The following is a 20,428-nucleotide window of genomic DNA, read 5'->3' as shown; positions in this document are numbered from 1 at the left end:
ACTTTTCAAAACACCAGTGATAGAAAGGTGCTTCACAGTATGAATACAAACACAGAGACACATAATTATCCACATGGTCAGATAATCATTCCAACATACTCACTTCAATACACGCAAATATAGATGTAAACTATGGGCCAAATAATGGGGGAAAGATTAAAGAAAAGACAGACTGTAAAAAAAGATAGTCAGTCATTTAAAACAAATCACAGATTGGGTTGACCTGATAGGCCGAGGAAGGCTGATCCAAAGCGACAGCCTCAAAAGCACGATCACCTCTAGTTTTAAAGAAAAAGGAACAATTAGGAGACCGTGATCAGATTATCTGAGAAGTCAGCTGCAGCGATAAGGTCTCAGTCATACTGATTTATAAGCAGGGGGCTGCCCATGTAGAGCTTTATATGTTAATAATAGCATTATTAAGGAGGATTCTGTATTTCACTGGGAGTAAGTGAAGGGAAGCAAGAATAGGTGTGATATGTGAGAGTCGGCTAGTTTTTGGTCAGTCTCACTGCTCAGTACTACACTGACTAAACGATAGCCTAAGGAGGACTAAGTGACACAAGTATAAAATTAATTACTATAATCAAGGGAGGAGAAAATGAGTGAACTAAAAGTTCCAAATAATTAAATGACAGCAAAAGCTTTGATTTTTGCAATATTTCTTAAATGAAGGACGAAAGACCGGATGAACTTACAGATGTGCGATTCAAAATTTAAATGTTGTTCAAAGATGAGTGTAAAAAAGATCACTCATAGTGATTAAAACTTATTTTTAATTTTCTTTTAGCTCACTCTTTTAACATCTGTCATCAACCCTGTTGGTCAGAATAATAAAAAATTGAGGCATGCTATCTAAAGCTAGCACCTAGCTAGTGACTACAGTTTAGCATTTAGCCTGATTAAAATCCTTGTTCAGTACAAGAGCCCAAAACTAAAATGCATGCCAAAATGCTTTGTGACTAGCTAATATAAGAGCCATGCAATGAAAGGACAGAGCCAAAAAGGAATACATGTTTTTTATTCCATTTAATATCTGTGTTTCCACTATGTGCTACCAGTGCTAACAGGTTAGCCATTTGCAATTTTACATGGCTTATTCAGCTGTTTTTCTACTTTTGAGTAATCAAAAACGAAATAACGCAACTTCTGAAAGAAAACTCAGCTTTATTAGGCACTGGTGAATGTGATGAAAGAGTTTTGTTTTTCCCACACGCTCCATCCCATGAGTAAAAAAAGTTAAAGTTAGCTGCTAGGTGAAGCCACGAAGACGTTTATCTGCCCAGTCTGGGTCGCTCTCTCTCCTGCTTCTCCTGGCCCTGATTGCAGAATGGCTTTTACAAGGAGCCATCTCTCGCCCTGGCAACTTTGTGTGACCTTGTGGGACTGAATAAGACTGTAAAATTGATTCAGCTCCCGTAATAAAAGAGCACACACATTATCAGCATTCTAATTATAATTAATATAGGCAGCAGCGGCAGACCCATTATTTACGATGGGGGCCCATGGTAAGCAAACACAATAATAATCTGCTTCATATTTTTATTGATATGTTGATGAATGGCTCTCTTTCACACAAAACACCAATGGAATGTTTCAGTGGCCGATCATACAAGTGCTGATTATTTCACTGCCAATTTCCTTCACCCCTGCTCACCTCCCGCCTCGCCTTTCCTTCAACCTCTCCTCTTCAGGCTTTCATTAGCCTTTTGTGTGTATCACCTTAAGTCCCTGACTCCAAACCTCATTACAGAGAGCTGGGTCAGGTGATAGAGTCGACTAACCTCAAGGAGGTGAATTACTGTCAGAAATAAACAGTCCAGCGGCAACATCACACAGATGTCCGCCTGCTTTTCAAAGAAATACCTGGCACATTGTTTGAAAAGAGACCTGTGTCTAAAGGAGTCTCAAGCAGCCAGAGATATTTCAAAAGATGTTGAATATTAAATTCTGTGTCAGTAATGGTTTCATTCTGCGGTTTTCAGTCGAGAGGCCAGACCACTATAAAGTTTTGGCTGATTTAATTTGTACAATAAAAAATTCTCATAAAAGGTCCCTCAGTGACTTTTAGACCCACTGACTGCACACGCCAGTGTTGTAACACTTCCTGAATCGTGTGCAAAAATAAAAAATAAGAATAGCAACAGTAACAATATTTATTCTTCTTATTTGATTGCTTGTTGGCTTTATCTTTCAGCTCCAAAGCATCTGTGTTTAAATACAGTTCCAGTGGTAGAAAAAGCTTTTTATGCGAGGTTAAAATCCCCCCTTTTCTCAGTGGATTATATACTAGTTACAGGATGGAGACTGTTGGCATAGAATAAGAGAATACTTCTATACTGAATAGTGTCTCAATATTTTCTATCCAGCGAATATCTGGTTTACTGAACACAAAGGACCCTACTGCCTCACAGTCAAAGTGTGTAAAATAAAAAGACAGCAACCTTCATATCTAGGTTATCCTTTATAATTAGGTGTCTATGTAGCTTATGCCATTTCCCCTGTTTGATAATTGTAGTCCATCCCTCCTAATTTTGCAGAGAGTCAGAAAAATGCTTATTTGTGCCTATCTTTCTTATTAATTCTCTTCACAAATCCTTGATTATTTTCCAATCCTTTCCTCTGATATCTCTGGCACTGTTTGTCTGTTTCACTCACTCCTCCACTGAGCAGTCTGCCTTCCTTCTCAATCGCCTGTTTTGTTTCCCGTTTTAATGAACAGTTGGATTCTTTTATTTCTCTACAAGTGCTGGATTTGCCTTATCACCCCCCGTCCCTTTGAGGGTTGCCAATTGGTTTTATCCATGGATGTATCATTTCTTAGGCTTCCTCTTTTTTTCTCCACAAAGAGAAAGAACCACTCCGTCAACAAGCCTCTCCGGAGCCAGAGATTAAAAACCTCAACATCACCTACCTTCCAGCGCTACTCCCAACTGGTTTGTGTAAAACTCAATTAAACTTGTCCCCACTGAATTTCACATTACAGTACATTAAAAGGAAATTCTTCAAGCGTGATGACAAAGCTCAAACCTAGCTTCAGAGCCGCTATTTAGGAGCTTTCCTAAACGCTCTAGTCTTCGGGGTTTTAGCCTCATGTCGGTGGAAAAGGCGCCAAAAGCACAAAGACAAAGAGAAGGTCTCTTTTGACTTGAGTGAAAAACAAACTTTATGATTTATTTATTTGCAGACACCCTGAAAGTCGCAGCCTCTGCTTGAGACGCTGCATACAAACGAGGTCTGAGTCTGTCAATTTAACTCCCGACAAAAGGCAAACTGCAGCCTTTTGATGATTAAAGGTAGCCGCGCTCACAAGTAAGCAGGGTGTAATGACGGTTGTCAGCCATGTGACGGTAGCCATCTTTCCTAAATACAGATGTTAATCTTTGGTGTAGATTTTTGATCTGGATTTCAGAGACGCTGCAATTCAATAACAAATTATTCCGCCACCTTCGTGCGATCTGCCTGGGTGGAAAGGGAGTGTTCAGCCGAGCGTCGCGCTGACAGAAAGAAACATCGCAGGTCGATATGCGAGTTAACTTCACTCACGTGTGATTATATGCACTTTCAACTACATGACTGCAAACCAGAGATTGAAACACAGGGGGAGGCGGATACCTGAGACGGTGTTCCTTTATGAATAGCATCTATTATTTTGCAGTTTGTGTCCTCCTACTGAGTGTAGCATGGGAGCGGCGTGGTTTCCTACAAGGCAGAACGAGAAGGAGCTTGGCTTTGCTTCAGCCAGGTCGGCTTTACAAGAGGGGAATCTGGAGACAGATTCCACTTCACTCGTTCTCTTGTTCTTCCCCCATGTAGACGTCCCTCCCTGCAGCCCAAGAATTTAAGGGCGGCTTTGAACCCATCGCGCTGTTCTTCAACGTCGCAACATGCGCGAGTGCTCGTCTTCACCCCTCCCCCACTCGTCAGCAACCCAAAAGGTGTTTTCGTGCTGAGATTAGTGGATGAGGTGCAGTCTGTGTTTTGGGCCAAACATGCCCATCCTTTGACACAAAGGCGGACTCTGACTTCGACTGGGCTACAGACCAAGATCACGCTCCCTTGTCTCCTCCGCTTCCTCCTCAATCCTGTCCAACACATGACATGTGTCACCGCCACAGATCTGCACTGGACGATACGAGCAGTTCAAGGTCAGGGCAAATCCCCAAAGCAGAGAAAAGAGAGGGGTTGGGGGTTGGGGGGGGATCTCATAGAACCCACCCCCTTTTTTTATTCCCAGTGATGAACTATTTAAAAAGTTCATTTCTCCTAAATGCTTAGCATATTTCATGGTGCTATAATGTGAGCACTATAATGTGAAATCTCCATTAGCCAAAGATGGGCACTGCAGTAATGCAATGGATATGTCAATTTTCTTGTTCTGGAAAAAAAAAGGAAGTTTTGTAGGGATTTAAACCCATGTAATATTCATATTTTCTATTTCAGAGCACAATAGCCGGCAAGGAACTAAAGTGATTATACATAGCCAGAGTCAAACTCTGGAGCCGTTATCTATTATGGTTTAATAAATCAACAGGGACAGAGCAGGGTGGACAAATATCCTGGTAACATTTTGCTGCCTTCTCCTCAACCAAACGTGTCTGATGAGATGAAAAATGGGATAAGAAATACTGAAATAAAGAAGTGTTTTCCATGGAATTACACGAGTGGGGACGTCCACAGATCTTGCATTTTCATGCATCAGTTTTGTGAATCTGCACTCGCAGGTCTCGAGCGACAAAACTTCAATTAACTCCAAGCTACACCAGTGACAAAATATTATTCAGTCCAAAATGCATTTCTGAGGCCAGGTTAACTCAGACAGGAAGGGAAAAGGGGCCACCGTGTAATTATTTGGTACTTACAATGTCCTACACTTCAGATTTGTGAGGATGGCGAGCAGAAAATCTGTTTACTATGGAGCCGAGTTGCTCACTCTCTTCTGTGAAGCCTTTGAATAATTCATGGTGAGAGCCATAGGCATATGCGGTGGAAAAGTGTTAGAGAATATCACACCAAAGATGGCATCCTCCATTATGTGCACTGTGCCCGGCGTGCCCACAGACCTCACATAATGTAATTGGATAAAAGTCAGATGCTGCATATTGAGAAGCTACATAAGGCAGTGATATTCTTCAGAGCCTCTGAAAAGTGCTAATTGACTCAAAAAGCAGCTACAGGAAAAGGACTGCATGCCTTATTGTCTTCATATATTTATCTCCAGCACCTCATTACTTTTTCGTGCAGTTACAAGAAATAAGTGGAATAAATTTACTTACTACAGCTTGTGTTCAAAAAGCATGACCTCTCCCAAATAGAACAAGAGAGGGGGGCGAAGAACAACACATCTTAATTTAAAGTGTCATTATTCCGACTTGGTCCAGCAAAGATGTTTTTGTTGTCATTTTACTTCTGTTGACAACTCGTCTCTTCGTGATGTTAGCGACTGAGACGATGTGACATGTGTTTTACATATCAAAACTGCCAAGCCTTTCATTTAAAGAGGCTTCATCTTCACTGACAATATGTTTATTGACAGGTAAAGCCCCAGAGATTAGACATGCCGGTCTAATTAGTCTCTCCCTCCGCTCCTGTATTTACACAGCTGAAGCCCCCTAGAGAGGAAGGTTGATCAGACAAAAACCAGCCAACCAGTGGTCAAAGTAGTATTCAGATCTTTTATCTGACTAAAAGTACCACTGCTGCACTGCAAAAGCTACTTTGGGTTGCTTCCTTATTCGCAAGGGGTCACCACGGGACAGCAGGTAGCTCCACATGTTTTGATTTGGCAGATGCCCTTCCTGACACAACCTCAAAAGGATTTTGTATCTCCTCCTGGAATCAAACCGTGGATCTTTTCAAACTCAGCCCGTGCAAAAAATACATAACAATACTTGAACTTCATCGTCAGTTCAGCGCCTGTGAAGCTTGATTTTTGCTGGTGCTGTACAACAAGGTAGAATTTGAAATAAACTCCCGGGTATTTAACAGCGTTGGGGAGAAGCCAGCTTAGATAATACTTGACAGCAATACTTGACAACCCTGCAATCCAACCAAAAACACTTGGAGACTTGTTTTTAATTGAAACCTGGTTCCTCTGGTGGGAGACCAGTTATGGTAGCTGCCTTCCAAAGTTTCACAACCCAAGCAGAAACACACGTCGTTAGATGTTTTAGGCATTTCAAGAACATATCAATTTGGATTCCATTCTAAAGTAAAAAATGTAGCAAAACTTCCAAAAATGTAATATTTTCAAATGTTTGGCGTATCGACAACAAATCAAAACCATTGCTTGAATGATTACTGGCTAAGCCACTAACTGAATTGTTTCATTTGAACAATATGCTTGAACACATTTTTTATATGTAGTCAGGTAGACATGTCAGGTACAATGAAACAGAAATATTGGATTGGAATATAAGTGCGAGTACCTTAAATCTGTATGTTAGTACAGTACTTGAGTAAATCCAGCACAGAAGCTAACACTAAAGGAAGAGGGGACGATGATGGATGCGGCAGCCATGTAACTGTAGAAAGGAGTCGGTGGGCAGGCTTGCTTAATTCGTGACATGAAATATTACCTGCAGCGTTCGACAGAGCGGACCCGCTTGGATGGCGGGAGAGATAGCATCCATCCTCTCAGTATAAGAAACAAACAAACAAACAAAAGCTCCAAAACCTCTGACCCGACAAAGGAAGTACAACTGATAAGTTAGTAGCAATTTCTCCCTCTTCTCCTGCTCCTCTCGCTTTTCTTTGAATAGCATTTCTCTGCCTTTGGCCCCAGTTTCACCTTGCTACGCCTGTGCCCTTCTATTAAAGGTGGTAATGGCTGCCAACTTCCCTCAGGCCTTCTTTTTAATATTTGTCACTCATGAAAGAAAAGGGGGGATTGGGAGATGATAAATCTTACTTTTGCCAGCTAAGGGCTTCTATCTCAGAAACAGAATAAAATCCAGTCCCAAAACACTGCTGTGCGCATTAGGAAGCTGTGGGTTTAAGCCTTGTCCGCCATGATCAAACTAGGATTTATGAAGCATCATAACTCCCGACAACATCCAGCGGCTTATTAATTTTATATATTTCTGTCCATTCCCTGATATTCCCAGCCTTGACAGTCACTCAAGATAAGCCAAAAGCGTTCTGACAGGATGGAGTGTGTGTATATTTTTCACTGTTCTGCCCGCTCCCCCTCCAGTTGAATAGCTTTAGTAGAAACCTTGAGGCTGCTGTGATGTGATTCGTCTCTGTTTTTTGTCTTCACTTGCAACCTTCCCATTTGTAAGGGCCCTTAAATCAGCCTTGCACTCTGCTGAGCCATGAGAAAGGGCCTGGCAGAGACGGGGAGGGAGGCGGGTGAAGCGGATTTTTGTGCACGCGTACGGGTTTTAACGTATGTTTACGCACACGCAAAGAAGGTGGGAGGGAGAGAAGGAGGCGACCGGCTCCACCAGAGTATCACACGTGTGGTTGAATTTTAATCAAAACACTCACTAATCACCATTTACAGGCCGTCTATATAAAGGCCTGTTCTCCGATATGAGAGGGCAACATGCTGATAGGGTTTAATTTAACTGGAGTCTAGGTCGGAGGCTTGATTTAATGCGACCCACAGGAAAACTGAGCAGGAGGGAGAGAGAGACAGGAATGGTAGCTCTTTGTGCAATGATCACATAAGTTCACATCAATAAAGCCCCAACCCATTACCAGAAACACTACATGAAAGAGGAGGGGCCCACGGTGGGCACTGGCTGCTCGTCACGTACTGTAACGACAGAACTGGCTCCAACTCTCCTGACAGCTGCTTCACTTTTCTGACGAGCTACGCAGAAGAATCGGGGGCAGGATCTCAACAGGCTGTGTTGAGATATAACTCCTTTAACCTCCTGAACCCTCATTTCCCTGTTAAATTTTGCCCTAAATTAGAAGAGGGCACATTCTGCCGTAACATGCATTTGTGCATGTTTGTTCCAACAACTATTTAAAGCCACATGATGTTGGTTTTATTTGAATTATTCCCTGGCAGGTGTTGGCAAACGAACGAAACGTTAAGACATTTCTTTACCTATAAATCTTCAAATGTGAGATCGGCGTCATCCTTTGGACAATAATTATTAACAACGCCTTCCATTATGTATGTGGTGGTTGTCATCTTTTTTAGGTTTGCATTTTTATATGATAAACCCGCAAGTCAACACGAAAGCAGAAATCTTGTGAACAACCCTGTTTATTGCAGTTGTTCTCAAACACTGACGGGGTCTCAAGTATGCCACCAATCTGGTTGGAACTATGTTGAATCAATATGACATTTTTTAGTGAGGAATAAACAAATAGTTTGCTAATGCTTGGCTCTATTTCACAAAAATTCAACTAGTATCCTTTTTTATTGGTAATATCTGCTTTTGAAGCGGGGGAGGCCCCCCCAAAAAAGTTTGAGTACCACTGCATTTCAGACTGATTAAAAAAAACACCCTCTTTCCTCCTCGTTAAGGGTTTGTCATCAGTAAGTTTCTTGTGCTTGTTAAAAAGCAAAAAATAGATTAACATTTTTTCATATCAAATGTAATGCAATCATTAACACTTAATTACTGTGAAAATAAATAAATAAAATAAGTAAATCCAGATGTCTCTGCATGTGTTCTGTGGTGTGGGAGAATCACACATTATCACTATTCATGTCTGGTGATGGGGTTGCTGCAGGTCACTTCCAATTTATTCCAAGCAGCTGAAGAAGTTATATTTCGCCTTGCTCGAGGACACTCTGGAGAAGTAACTAAAAGAATTAACAAAACAATGTTCTCATTCATTTACTCAAACTGCTCAAGATCTGAAACAAACTTTCTTCTGAAGCCAGAAGCTACCCGCTAATTCTCTAAGCCTCTGTTGCTTGTGCTCTGGCTACGACCCTGACCAAGCTAACTAGCCACAGTGGCTATCACACCCACCAGTGTCTGACTAAGACCCTAGCATGCACTAGCCAGCTACAGCCCCGGTGACTGAAGCACACAGTGGTGAGAAGGCAGGCAGGATGTAATCTCCAGGAGCTGTTGATACAGGGAAACACACAAGGTTTGGGTCAAAGGGATTAAAATGGTGGAGGTGCTGGCTGTATGAAGAAGAGGGGCTGCGAAATAGTGGCGGGAGCAGCGGGCGAGCCACCCCATAACAGAGAGGAGTGGGGAGATTACAGGGAAAATGGCGCAAGGGGGATTCCTGCAAGGAGAAGGGAAGCAGTGACTCCAAATGGCATTGGAACACAGCATTAGCGGCCGCTATTCAACAGTATGCAGGCTTAGCGGGCTCAGGGCATCGGGAGAGAGGTGGTCGTGTTGATGGTGAGTTTCTGTAGGTGACAGGTGCGAGGAAGTCATCTTCACAGCTCCACTTGAAGACTTTCTCTCATACTGCTCAGTCACCCCCTCTGTGACTGTGACTGTCTAAACATTGTCAATGCCAGAAACAAAAAGTTAAAAAAAGAAAAATCAAATCTTTAAACAAAGGAGGCCAGCTCTGCGGGGTGATATTGCACGAGGAGAGTTTTAACTGAGCCCTTCATGCCTATGCAAACCGCACATGGTTTGGATAGAGTTCCATCAACAAAACATGTCAATCACCCCTCCGTGAAAAAGGGAGAGATACGAGACTGAAACCTATCTCGCACAGACCCAAATACTGTACTCACGTCTTCCATTTCACAGTGTGTGGGAGAGCGGGGGTTCAAAAAAAAAAAAAAATCTTACATCGCTCATTTTTTTCCTCCTCAATCCAGCTATCCAAGGGCTCAGATTCCAGTTACATTTCACATTGAATAGACTTGTGTTTCCAGCAGTCTAGCCCTCTTCTAGTATGCTGGCTAGTGGAGCGATGACAGATTGGTTTCCACTCACTGCATGGGGGAGCACAATGGAGTGGCTTTGACAGAGTTAAGAGAAACAGTGCATCAGCACCCCCCCCCCCCCCAACAATCTCTCTTTTTCCTCACACGCGCACACACACACTCACACACGCCTCTTTCTTCCACTCTCTCTCCATTTCTTCTTTCTCCCTCTCTCTCTTCCCTGGGGCTTAGAGAATGGATGGCCCTGTCTGACCTGGACGACACTGATGTCTAGTCCTCTACACTACTGTACCTACAGCACGGCTGTCTGCCCGCTCGCCTCTCTGTCCACTCTTTCTCGCTTTTACACACATACACGGCGAACAGGGGCACCCATCTCTGTCACACGGCGCCGACAGGCAGAGGTCAGTAGAGCTCAGGTACTAAAGCAGCCTGGAGGAGGTAGGGATTTGCTCATAAGTGGCCAGTATCGCTGTCACGCTGAAGAAACAACAAGTACAACAGCCTTAAAAATGTAAAAAATTGGAACTATAATTGTAAGAAAAAAGAAATAGAGAACAATGCTAAATCAGTTTTGAAGGACCTAGCGCCATATCAGAAGCTGGGAATTATTTTCATCTTGGACGATTCTGGATTACGGCCTATACAAAGTGAGTGGCAAATCATAGTGTCATGTGTGGGTGGTTTCATGAAGAAGAGCAGAGTTTATGCCCATCGCTAGCATTCAATTAATATTTGCCTTTTGAGGTAACCTTAACCCTACCCTCACCTAACCCTGACTATCCTTAACCAGAGACTGTAACTTCACTGGCGTCCACTTTTACTAAAGAGAAAAAATACTGAAGAAAGATTTAATATCAGCTCAATATCTCTAAATTTGCACTAACGCTACTAGAAAGGGGATTTTTTTTCAGCATGTACGCACTGGACATGTTACAGAGCAAGAGAAACTTGTTATCTGGTTAAAGTCTGACAGCTAAAACTGCACGATTAAGGTTTGGAAAGGGAACGATTTGTGCCACAGGAGTTCAGTCTCTGTTGGTAAAGACAATCTCAATTCTTTTCTGACCGCAGAAACTCTCCATGTGAACTGTACTCGATGACCAAACACAACTTTGATTGCCAAATAAAGATAAAACGCTGACAATATGATCAAGTATGGCATTGATAGACTGTTGATGTCAATGTCCTCACCCATTGCATTAAACTTTTAGCTCAGACACTTGATCGCATGATAAAATAACCCACAGATAGGGGGCTAATACTGCAGGAGCCTTGCAGTTGTATTCCTCTGCAACAAGAAAAAAAATACTGTGATATCCCACTGATACGCTGCTCTAAAGACTATGGGACCATGTTTTGTTTTTTTTCTCAGCCAGGTGGATGTGCAATCAATAAAATGGATTAGCTGCAAAGGTATGTACAAAGGTTATCACCGAGCTCTCCTGCATGAACACAGTGGCGACCCCACAAAACAATTTTGTAATGTCTCATGCTATTTCTTCAGAGGAAATCTGATTATGTTTTGCCCAGGCTAAAAATTGATTTGCAGGGGAGTATACATTATCAAAGGAAAAATGGCTCCTGCAGCACCGGGCCTTATGGCTTGACTGAATTGTTATTTCTAACACTGTTTTATACGCCGACTGTATCACTGTAACACAGTCAGCGTTGCACACTTCCTTTTCTTTCTCAATAACAACTTTTCTTTCCCCGTCATGTCCCTCTTTCCTTCTCTGTGTGCTTTTTTTGTTCATAGCATGATCGTCTCCTCGTTCCCTTGGCACTTCAGAGTTTCACCCTGACTCATTTTCACTTGTTTAGTTCCACTTGCTGCGGTCCTGTGTCAACCCTCACACAGACTTTAACCAGGTGGCTTTCCATCACGCTGACTGACGATCTGAACACCCTTCCACCCAAGTGATTCCTCTATCTCTGTCCCTCCATCTCACTTTCTCTCTCTCTCTCTCTCACACACACATACAATGTGACCCCCCTTAAGTCTGATGAAACAACCCTCTCTGCCCATCTCCAAAAAAAAGAGAAGAAACTGTGTGGAGGAGCAGAAAGGCCCCTCACTCAAGCTCTCAGCTTTTGTCTCTGATTATCCCTGCACACACACACACACACACACACACACACACACACACACACACACACACACACACACACACTCCACCTCTCATCCTGCTCCTGGATCTTGTGTGTGTATGTGTGTTTAAGGTGGGGGGGGGACTCTGACCAATGGCATCCAACAGCAGGGCTTTATCCTGAAGCACACTGACAATGCTTTTCACACCTACTTACCACAGCAGAGATGGAGGCGGCGGGCTGGATCATGCCCAGGCCTAAAAGCAGGCTAAGGGCTTTTAGAAGACACACAGAATAGACTCTTTAATTACTGACTCAAGATCCCGCAGTAGATTAAAAAAAAAAGAAAAAGAAAAACCCTCACAGAGGCTTATTTTCATATCTGCAGAATTTTTCAATGAATATAAAAACGGTCATTGATTATGCCGTTAAGGGAGGGACGTTAAGCAGGGAAATAATAAAGTACATATAATCACATTAGCTTGCGGTGATTAATGTAATAAAATGTGATCTTTTTTTCCCCATCTGTATTGAACACATTCAATACTGAGGAGACATGCTGCAAATACTAAGAAGCAGCTTCCTTAATATCCACTTAACTAGCTCTGTGTGCAAAGACATCTGCGAAAGCACCGCAGATAACTCAAGGAACGTACTTGGCCTGATAGGAAGAGGAATGACGAGGGGGGGGGCAAAATCCTAAATAATGACTCATGTGTTCTTTTGATGCTCATACTTGCATTACTTGGAGCACAAACGATTGTGTGTGTGTGTGTGTGTGTGTGTGTGTGTGTGTGTGTGTGTGTGTGTGTGTGTCTTCCATCCCAGGGACACAATCCTTCCTACGTGATCAATACCAAAGCATTTCTGTTCATTGATTATATAATTATACAGAAATTAAATCTGTGACGCGCTCTCATGTAGCACCACTAGCTAATATAGCCAGCAGATGAGACTGAGAGGAGGGAAGAAGAGGCTTTCTCTCTACTTACTATTTTTTTCCCTTTTTTTTTTTAAAAGCACGGTGCTTAAAGCGAGCTCGGTGTAGTCCAGGTACTTCACTCAGATGATTATAATGCCACGAGGGTGCAATACATCACTCTTATTAGCCACACTGGAGCACAATGGTATCATAATTAATGGTCGCAGCAGGATTGAACGCTGCCCTGACATGGAAAAGTGGGCCTACTTAAGCTCTACAAGGCATTTAAATATGCAGAGTGAATGGCACAACCCAAACCCTCCTGCTCTAAGGACAGCCCACGCTCATTAGCCTGACACCCTCCATGGCATTGATACAAGGACGACTGGCTAAACTCTCAGGCAGGCGCACGCGTGCGCACGCACACACAAAACAAGAAATCACAAGCACACATACACAAACACAAAATGTGCAGCGACTACAGTGACAAAATGTTAAACAGCGAGATATGACTAGAACAATCTTGTCCCTCATCAGTGCCCATCACTTCTTTTACATTTCCCCCCTTGCATTGTTGTTTTTGTCTCAAGGCTTAGTCTGCACTGAATGCAGATGGACATATATGTGTCAGCAGCCATTATGTGAATTTTCGGTAATGGCGTTTGGTCTGCCTTTGTGTGTGTGTGTGTGTGTGTGTGTGTGTGTGTGTGTGTGTGTGTGTGTGTGTGTGTGTGTGTTTGTAGCGAATGTGCATGCTGTAGCAGAGTGTGTTGTCTGGTGCTTGTGCTATACTGTCTAGCATGGGCAAAACTGCCTGCTCGGTGGGAGAACAATGCACATAAAAGGCTGTCGGAGGAAGCGTCTGGAGCTGACGTCTTTCACGTGGCTCTGAGTGGAGCAGCGGTGGGAAGTGGCCGTGTGTGCGTGCGTGTACTTTATATGCTTACGACTGAGACAGAAGAAAAAAATCACAGAGAAAACGCCCTCTTCAATATGTCTCCTGACTATGTTTGTAAAAAATGAGACAAGAGAAAATAATAAAGAGTATGCGTTCCTGTTTCAGTCATGTGCGATGACATGTGCATGAATGCCTCCTAAAAGCAGGTGTGGGATGTTAAGTCCTCTCAGATTGGTGTATGATTTGGATTTTCCACTCCTCCTCTTCTCTTCCTATCCTGTTCGTAAAACCCGCTACATAACTTCTCCTAAAAGAAGAAGGAAAAAAAAAAAAAAAAACAGTGTAGACGCCACTCAGGAGCTGCCGCGTGCCTAAAACCAGCAGCTCCTCTCCACACGGCTCACTCCAGCCTGACCGTACCGAGTTATCGCGTGGCTCAGTGCAATCAATTATTGCTGCAGTGGAATCATTAATAATTTCCTAATGAAAACGATTCTGTTGATCTCTGTTGTCTTTTAATTAAACATAATTAGTCGGCTGCTTGGAGCTGTGGTGGGGACTCCTTTAGGGTACAATTTTGTTTTAATACACTGATAATGGAATTTTTACATTGTGTCAGTTGTTTAGTTATTATTCAGTCACACTATTTCGCTATGTTCCTAGATAACAGATAATAACCCTCGCACCTTCTATTCGCTGCAGTCATTTTGAAATAGGAGGGTCGAAATGAACAATTAAATTTTGAACTGTAAGAGTCCTCTCCTCTCACTGTTTCATGGCGCACGCTGCCAGGGTGCAGTGCGCGAAACGTTGCAAGTTTGACGCCTTCATTTCACAGGGGGGAAAAACTCAAAATGTCTTTGCATTTTTCTTTTCTTTTTTTTTTTAGAGAGAGTCTGATAGATACTACATCTGTCCTGTCAGGTCACGCAAGTTCACCATATTGCCTCAGCGGTCTGCTGCTCTGGATCAGTGGAAAGAGCAAATGAAGGCATAAAAAAGGATCTGATTGTGAGGACTTAGAGAATCTGAAATGACACAAAGACGCAGAGATTTAGCTAATTCCGCACCGTCCGAGCTTATGTAAAACGGCCTAGTTACACTGGTCAATTTCTACACGAACAATGTGGCCAAGTTGCTCTGGAGACTTATTGGACATGCTGTATCTGAATGTGGTCTGGCTTAAGAGGCTTACATTCCAAAAGTTTCGGTGACCTCTGAATAATGCCACGTAATGTGGTCACATTAACTGTGTATAGTTTCACCTGGCTTACCGTAGATATCAGGTATAAGCGCAATTGAGGTTCAAAGCAAGGATGAACCGAATCATCGTGCGTGGCACCTCACTCCTAAAAAATGTCGTGTTTTTATTCAAATTGATTTATTGTTATTTGTAAGTTCAAATGTGACTGTGTCTGATTGAACTTGGATGCCCTGCAGCAGAGGAAAGGCCTCACATAATGGGAACATAGTATGATTAAAATATGCCTGAATTATTTACCATACGCATGGGCACTGAAGTACACCTATCTGCTGCTGTAAGGGTTAAATGTGATCAAAAAGTCCCCCTACAAGAGGAGCATTTATTCCTGTTTGGGTAACATTTGTGGAAAAACTACACTTTAAAAATAAAAATAAAAAATTGAATGTATTCATGACTTCCTTAACCTCAGGGCAGAGAGGTCAAAAAGTTCCGAGAGGTGACTAAAGTGAGGAAATACAGCACAACACCTTATCATTAAGAAAGCTGTTTGACAGCATAAGCACATCGGTGGTCACGCTGGCTCTCTGAGCAGCTGCTGAAATCCACAATCAGGCGGGTTTGCGACATCTGAACCCCATCGCTAACACGTTCAGCCGAGAGACGTTGGACGATGAAAAGAAATCACAATGTGTCTGAATTTGTTTTCTCTGTTAAATCTCTCCCACTTTCCAGCTGCATTGTTTATCAATCTGTTGTTTATCTGTACAGAAAATTCTCCCCTGTCTCCCCTCCCTCCCTCCTGTCTGTCATTCGCTCCGTCTCCTCATTCTCCGGCGTTACTGTAACATATAATTACTCTGCAGACTTGCTGCCTGTTTCTAGAACTTCGGCGGTTCAAAGAAACTGTCGGAGTGTGGAGGAGAGCATTGTGGGAGTTCCAGGTGGATTTCTCGATAATGAGTTAGCGCAGTAGTAGGAATTGAGAGTTTTAGTAATGGCTGGCTGCTAAGGCTCTTCCTGGGAGTTTAATGTAAAACAAACAGGGCCATGCTGACAGCCTGGGAAAAACAGATATTGCACTTTTTCCCGCTTCCACTTCAGGGCTCGTGCTGTTCTCTCATTTTGAGGAAGGGGAATTCGAAGAAGAATTTATATTCATGAAACGAATGCGAATCTTAATTGGAGACATTTTAAATGACTCAAATATTACTCATGGTCTTCCACTTGTTTTTTTCCCCGCATTTTTTAAATATTCATGCTTTTCTGCTCGTCTCGATTAAGTGATACAGACGTGCAAACAGAGGGCAGGGAAAACATCATTTTGCTATAGCAACAGGAATTGCAGCATCTCAAAAACTGGGTCGAATATGTGACATTATAAGGTAAGTGTTTCTTGGTGCTGATGACCAGGGGCACCCTGTGGGGGGACCTGACTATGCCATCCTGCTGCTTGTTACACACTCCAGTGCATGTATTATACATAACACATTGCAGGGCTACAACTCTCAGAGGAATCATTTTTGCTGAATCCAGTCCTCCCTCGCTCTGCACATATCCCCCACGCCCCCCACACACACTTCCTGACAAGTTTCGGGGATAGAGGATGAGCATTTGTACGAAAAAAATAAAATAAAAAAGCAATGCAGAAATCATAGGACAGAGCGTCCAGCACTAAGCTACAGCCACTCAAACCAATCACCATCCCTTACTTAGAGATACTCCCCCATAGATTCACACTGGCAAGCATCCAAAGTGAACTGCTACTATCTTTGCATGCAGCCATAAAGAAAGCCGAGACCACTGAAACGTGAGCCAAAGCATATTCTGCAAGCATACTGTGTATTGAGATATTCACTGTTTTCCATAAATAACGCATCTCAGGGAGCAACGAAACAGCCAACAGACGGGAAACACAGCACAGGGGTGAAGATATAAACAATCTGGGCCTCAGCTTTTCAAGGTGGGAAGAAAGTTCTTGCCGGACTCCGAGAAGCCTTTTTTTCCCTTTAGTCGGTCCGCGCCAGCGTCAATGCGATAAACACAATTCCAGCACGGCTTCAAAAAAGAAACGACAGGCGAAAAAAAAAGAAAGGAAAAAAAGACCAAATTCAATATTAAATTTGACAAAGATTTGACATTCCCGCACGCCGGCACTCCATTTCAATGTCACCTCCAGAGGGTGCGCACGCATGCAGATTGGAATATTTGAAGGAAAGCGATGAAGAAGAATGAGCAGCATAAATCGAGTCACAGTCTGGACGTAAGAGTCAAACGGCCGCGCGGCATCAAACGCTTCATCACTTTCTCAACTTCCTCCCAAGTCCAGGTGGAGAAAAAAAAGGTTGCCATGAGCAAAAATGTGGAACAATTTTTTTTCTTTCTTTGGAAGAGAAAAAGCAAGAGAAACGGACACCCGACCCAATTTATGCAACTCGCTTTTGGTAAAGTTGCTGCAGACCAGTTCGAGTCAAGTGTGGAATAGCGCAGGCTGGATTTTGGTTTGAATCTTTGAAGTGCGCTAAAAGTTTGTTTCAAAGTCCAACACGTTGATCGCGTTCCTCCACAAGAGGTGACGAAATTTGTTTCGAGCCGAGTAATCGACTTACTGATTCTCTGAGGTGACAAGAGATATTTAACTCTGAGAATTGAATTAATTCTTTGTATTCAACATTCCCCCTATTATCGCTTATTATCAGTGGCAAGCATGTGCTGATGCTTGTGGAGGATTTAGAGTAATGAACTTATACAAGCAGAGCACAAGAGCGACTCACACAAGGGGTCGTCTGGAGATGTTATTGTGTTTTAATTTAATAAGGTCAAGTTGGAAGCGACAAACAAAGGCGCTCCCAGCTGAGGTGGCGATGATGCTGTGTGTGATGTTATCGCCAGGATACATGTATGAAGAGTGGCAGAGGAAATTCTCAAGAAGAAAAAAAAAAAAAGTGAGAAATCCTGTTATTGCCCTTCTTTTTGTTTCATACAGTCACTCTGTGAGCAAAAAGATTAGAAGATTTTAAAGAAGTGCATAATCTTCTTTAACAGCTTATCAAAACTTTAATGATTTGGTGATAAAGAGCACAAAGTTAAGTAGCCGGTTAAGAGGATAACTCCCCAGTGCAGTCTAGTGATTAGTAGATGAGAATTGGGAGACCGAAAATCCGGGTTGCAAATCCCACTCCTGCCACTTATTCACTTTGAGGGAGAAGAAGCTCCATTTCAGCTTTGGGGGTATTGTCACGGGGTAATCATTTTTGAAAAGTGATAAATAGAGGCCCCCCCTACCCACCCCTTCAGAAGCCCAAACACATCTTTATTTACGTATTTATTTCGCCGTGTCTCTTTGGTTAACACCCGTCAAGACCCAATTATAGCTGCAGAAGCCATGCGCTTTCATGAGGAGTGAAGCTCCACACTTTAGTGTCAGTGCTGTGTACAGTGCGAGCATCTTCTCGTGCAATCTGCAACAAACCCAGCTCTCCACAGATCAGTTTGCGGGGCTCCTTTAATGAGGCCCTGCTGGACACAATGCAGGGGATTGGGGAGTTTATCGTCGTGACAGTGGGTCGTGGGTTTTTGGTGGGGGTGGGGGGGGGGGGGGGGGGGGTTGCACGCTTTGGATTACTTTTGTATAACTAACATGGATTTTCTGACAGATAGCGGTGCTTTTCCTTTTTCTTTTCCTCAACACATGTTTACAGAAATCCACTTCTCATTGGGAAGTTGTATGAATGCAGCTGATTTATTAAAAGATGTACGACTAAAGCTTCGCCGAATTAGCCGAGAAGAACAAATGAAGCAAAGTGGCAAACACATCTCCACTCGTGCTTTTCCTCGCTATCTACCCCGAGATAGGGATTCACTTAGTATAAAAGAGTGTGGGGAGGAAAGGGGGGGGGGGGCATTAATTACCTTGTGAAATCTAAAGACCATTAACTTTGTGTGTCAAGTGATGTTTCTCAGTTCCCAATCAGAGTTTTAGAGATATAAACGACTCTTTGGATGAGGAAAACAGATATGGAGCGAGAGCGCGCCTTTCTGTGTGTCCTCGTGGGCTGTGTAGATGCAATTATTTGTGCTTGTTTGTGACTTTGAGAAGAAGAAGAGAAGGAAAGAGAGGAGGAAAAACTAAAAGAATGACAGAGGGAGAGAGACAGGCAGAGGAGGAGTGGATGGAGGATTGTGGCGTGGTGTGCTGCGCTGCAGAGAGATAACAGGATGCCGGCGCGGCTTGCTTACCTTTGCTGTACACCACACAGTTGTTTTTGTTGTCTTCCGCTCCCTGCCAAGTCACATCCAGCAGCCACCTGGGGCCGGCGCTCAACACCACCGGGACCGTGCTCTTCGTCTTCTGGTCGAGGACAGATAACAAACACTAATCATTTGCTTATTTTGGTGATTAAAGAAACATTAATAACCTCTGAGTTACGCTCTTCCGCTGCACTGAATGACCATAAAGAGGCAATTTCAGAAACTATACAGCGTGCAACTCAAGTCCAGCACAATCCCTTTTTTCTCTTTTTTTCCTACACTGCTGAGAAAATGTGAAATCAGGGCAGTTTTTATGAGTGTATGTGTGTGTGCGAGATGGCCAACAGACAAATGCAGTGCTTGGTGTGATGGCAAATGGGTGCAAGAGCCCGCACTGTATCTGTTTCATCCAGGATTCAACCCGGAGATCCAGAATCAGATCCACTAGATTAAATAAAACATCTCACGTGTCTGAGAATCATAAAAAAAATGAAAGGAAGAAAGGGGAAAAAAAGGACGGTGACTTTCAGAGAGAAGGAAGCAAGTGTTCGGCGGTGAACTTTGGGCGCATTGTGCCTCGCTATCACCAGGATCTCACTATTTCCTGAAACAAGCAGGGAAGAATTTAAAGAATCAGTATCCATTTCAAAGGCCGATTGAGGTCAGAGTTTTTATAATATACCGGGAAATTATTCCAAATGTGTAAGGTCATTTTTCTTCTTGGTCAGAGGTCAAACGTGGGGTTTCGTTCCACTGAAAGAATCAGAAATAAATAAATAAAACAGAGTGAGATAGAGAGCTACACCCTCTATAATAGATTCACATGCTGCGCTGTCACCACATTCGCCTGCGCTGTTCATCCTCACATGATTTTCTAGTCTGTTTTATTTTATGCTGGTTCTCCTTTTCTTTTGCTTCTTGTAAAGCGATGCGTTGGTGGTGTCGTGCATACGTTGCGTGTGTATGGAGGTGGTGGAGGGGCTGTTGCAACATCTCAGGCAGCTGGGTACAGTAGCCTATTACTCAAAGGCAGAATGTCACTATTTTAAGGCCATTTCTTTTGAACCCCGGGGCCTCCCCTTCATTAGGAGCCTACAGAAAACAGTTTAGCTAAGAGAAAATAGGTTGGGCTGCAATCTCGACACTTCATTTCTTTTTCCCCATCTGAGGCGGCCGGTGACAGGACACTGTCCATCTGCCTAATGCAAAAGCAAAATACCAGCCCTCTCG

The 20,428-nt window shown here is 43.1% G+C and overlaps 1 protein-coding gene across 4 annotated transcripts in view; it reads right to left on the bottom strand.

The window, feature by feature from the left end:
• The window catches only part of zfpm2a (zinc finger protein, FOG family member 2a), a 121,886-nt gene that overhangs the window by 26,847 nt on the left and 74,611 nt on the right, over nucleotides 1-20,428 (bottom strand). For 3 of the 4 annotated variants that reach the window (XM_082552338.1, XM_082552340.1, XM_082552341.1), the window contains one exon: nucleotides 19,187-19,298. In XM_082552338.1, coding sequence (XP_082408464.1) covers nucleotides 19,187-19,298 — 112 coding nt within the window. The remainder of the gene's footprint in view (nucleotides 1-19,186; nucleotides 19,299-20,428) is intronic. The other variant, XM_082552339.1, reaches the window with a different exon arrangement.

This window comes from Aulonocara stuartgranti (genome assembly GCF_965226115.1).
Source record: "Aulonocara stuartgranti genome assembly, chromosome: 11".
Taxonomy (NCBI): domain Eukaryota; kingdom Metazoa; phylum Chordata; class Actinopteri; order Cichliformes; family Cichlidae; genus Aulonocara; species Aulonocara stuartgranti.
This window is presented reverse-complemented; position numbering and strand designations above follow the sequence as displayed.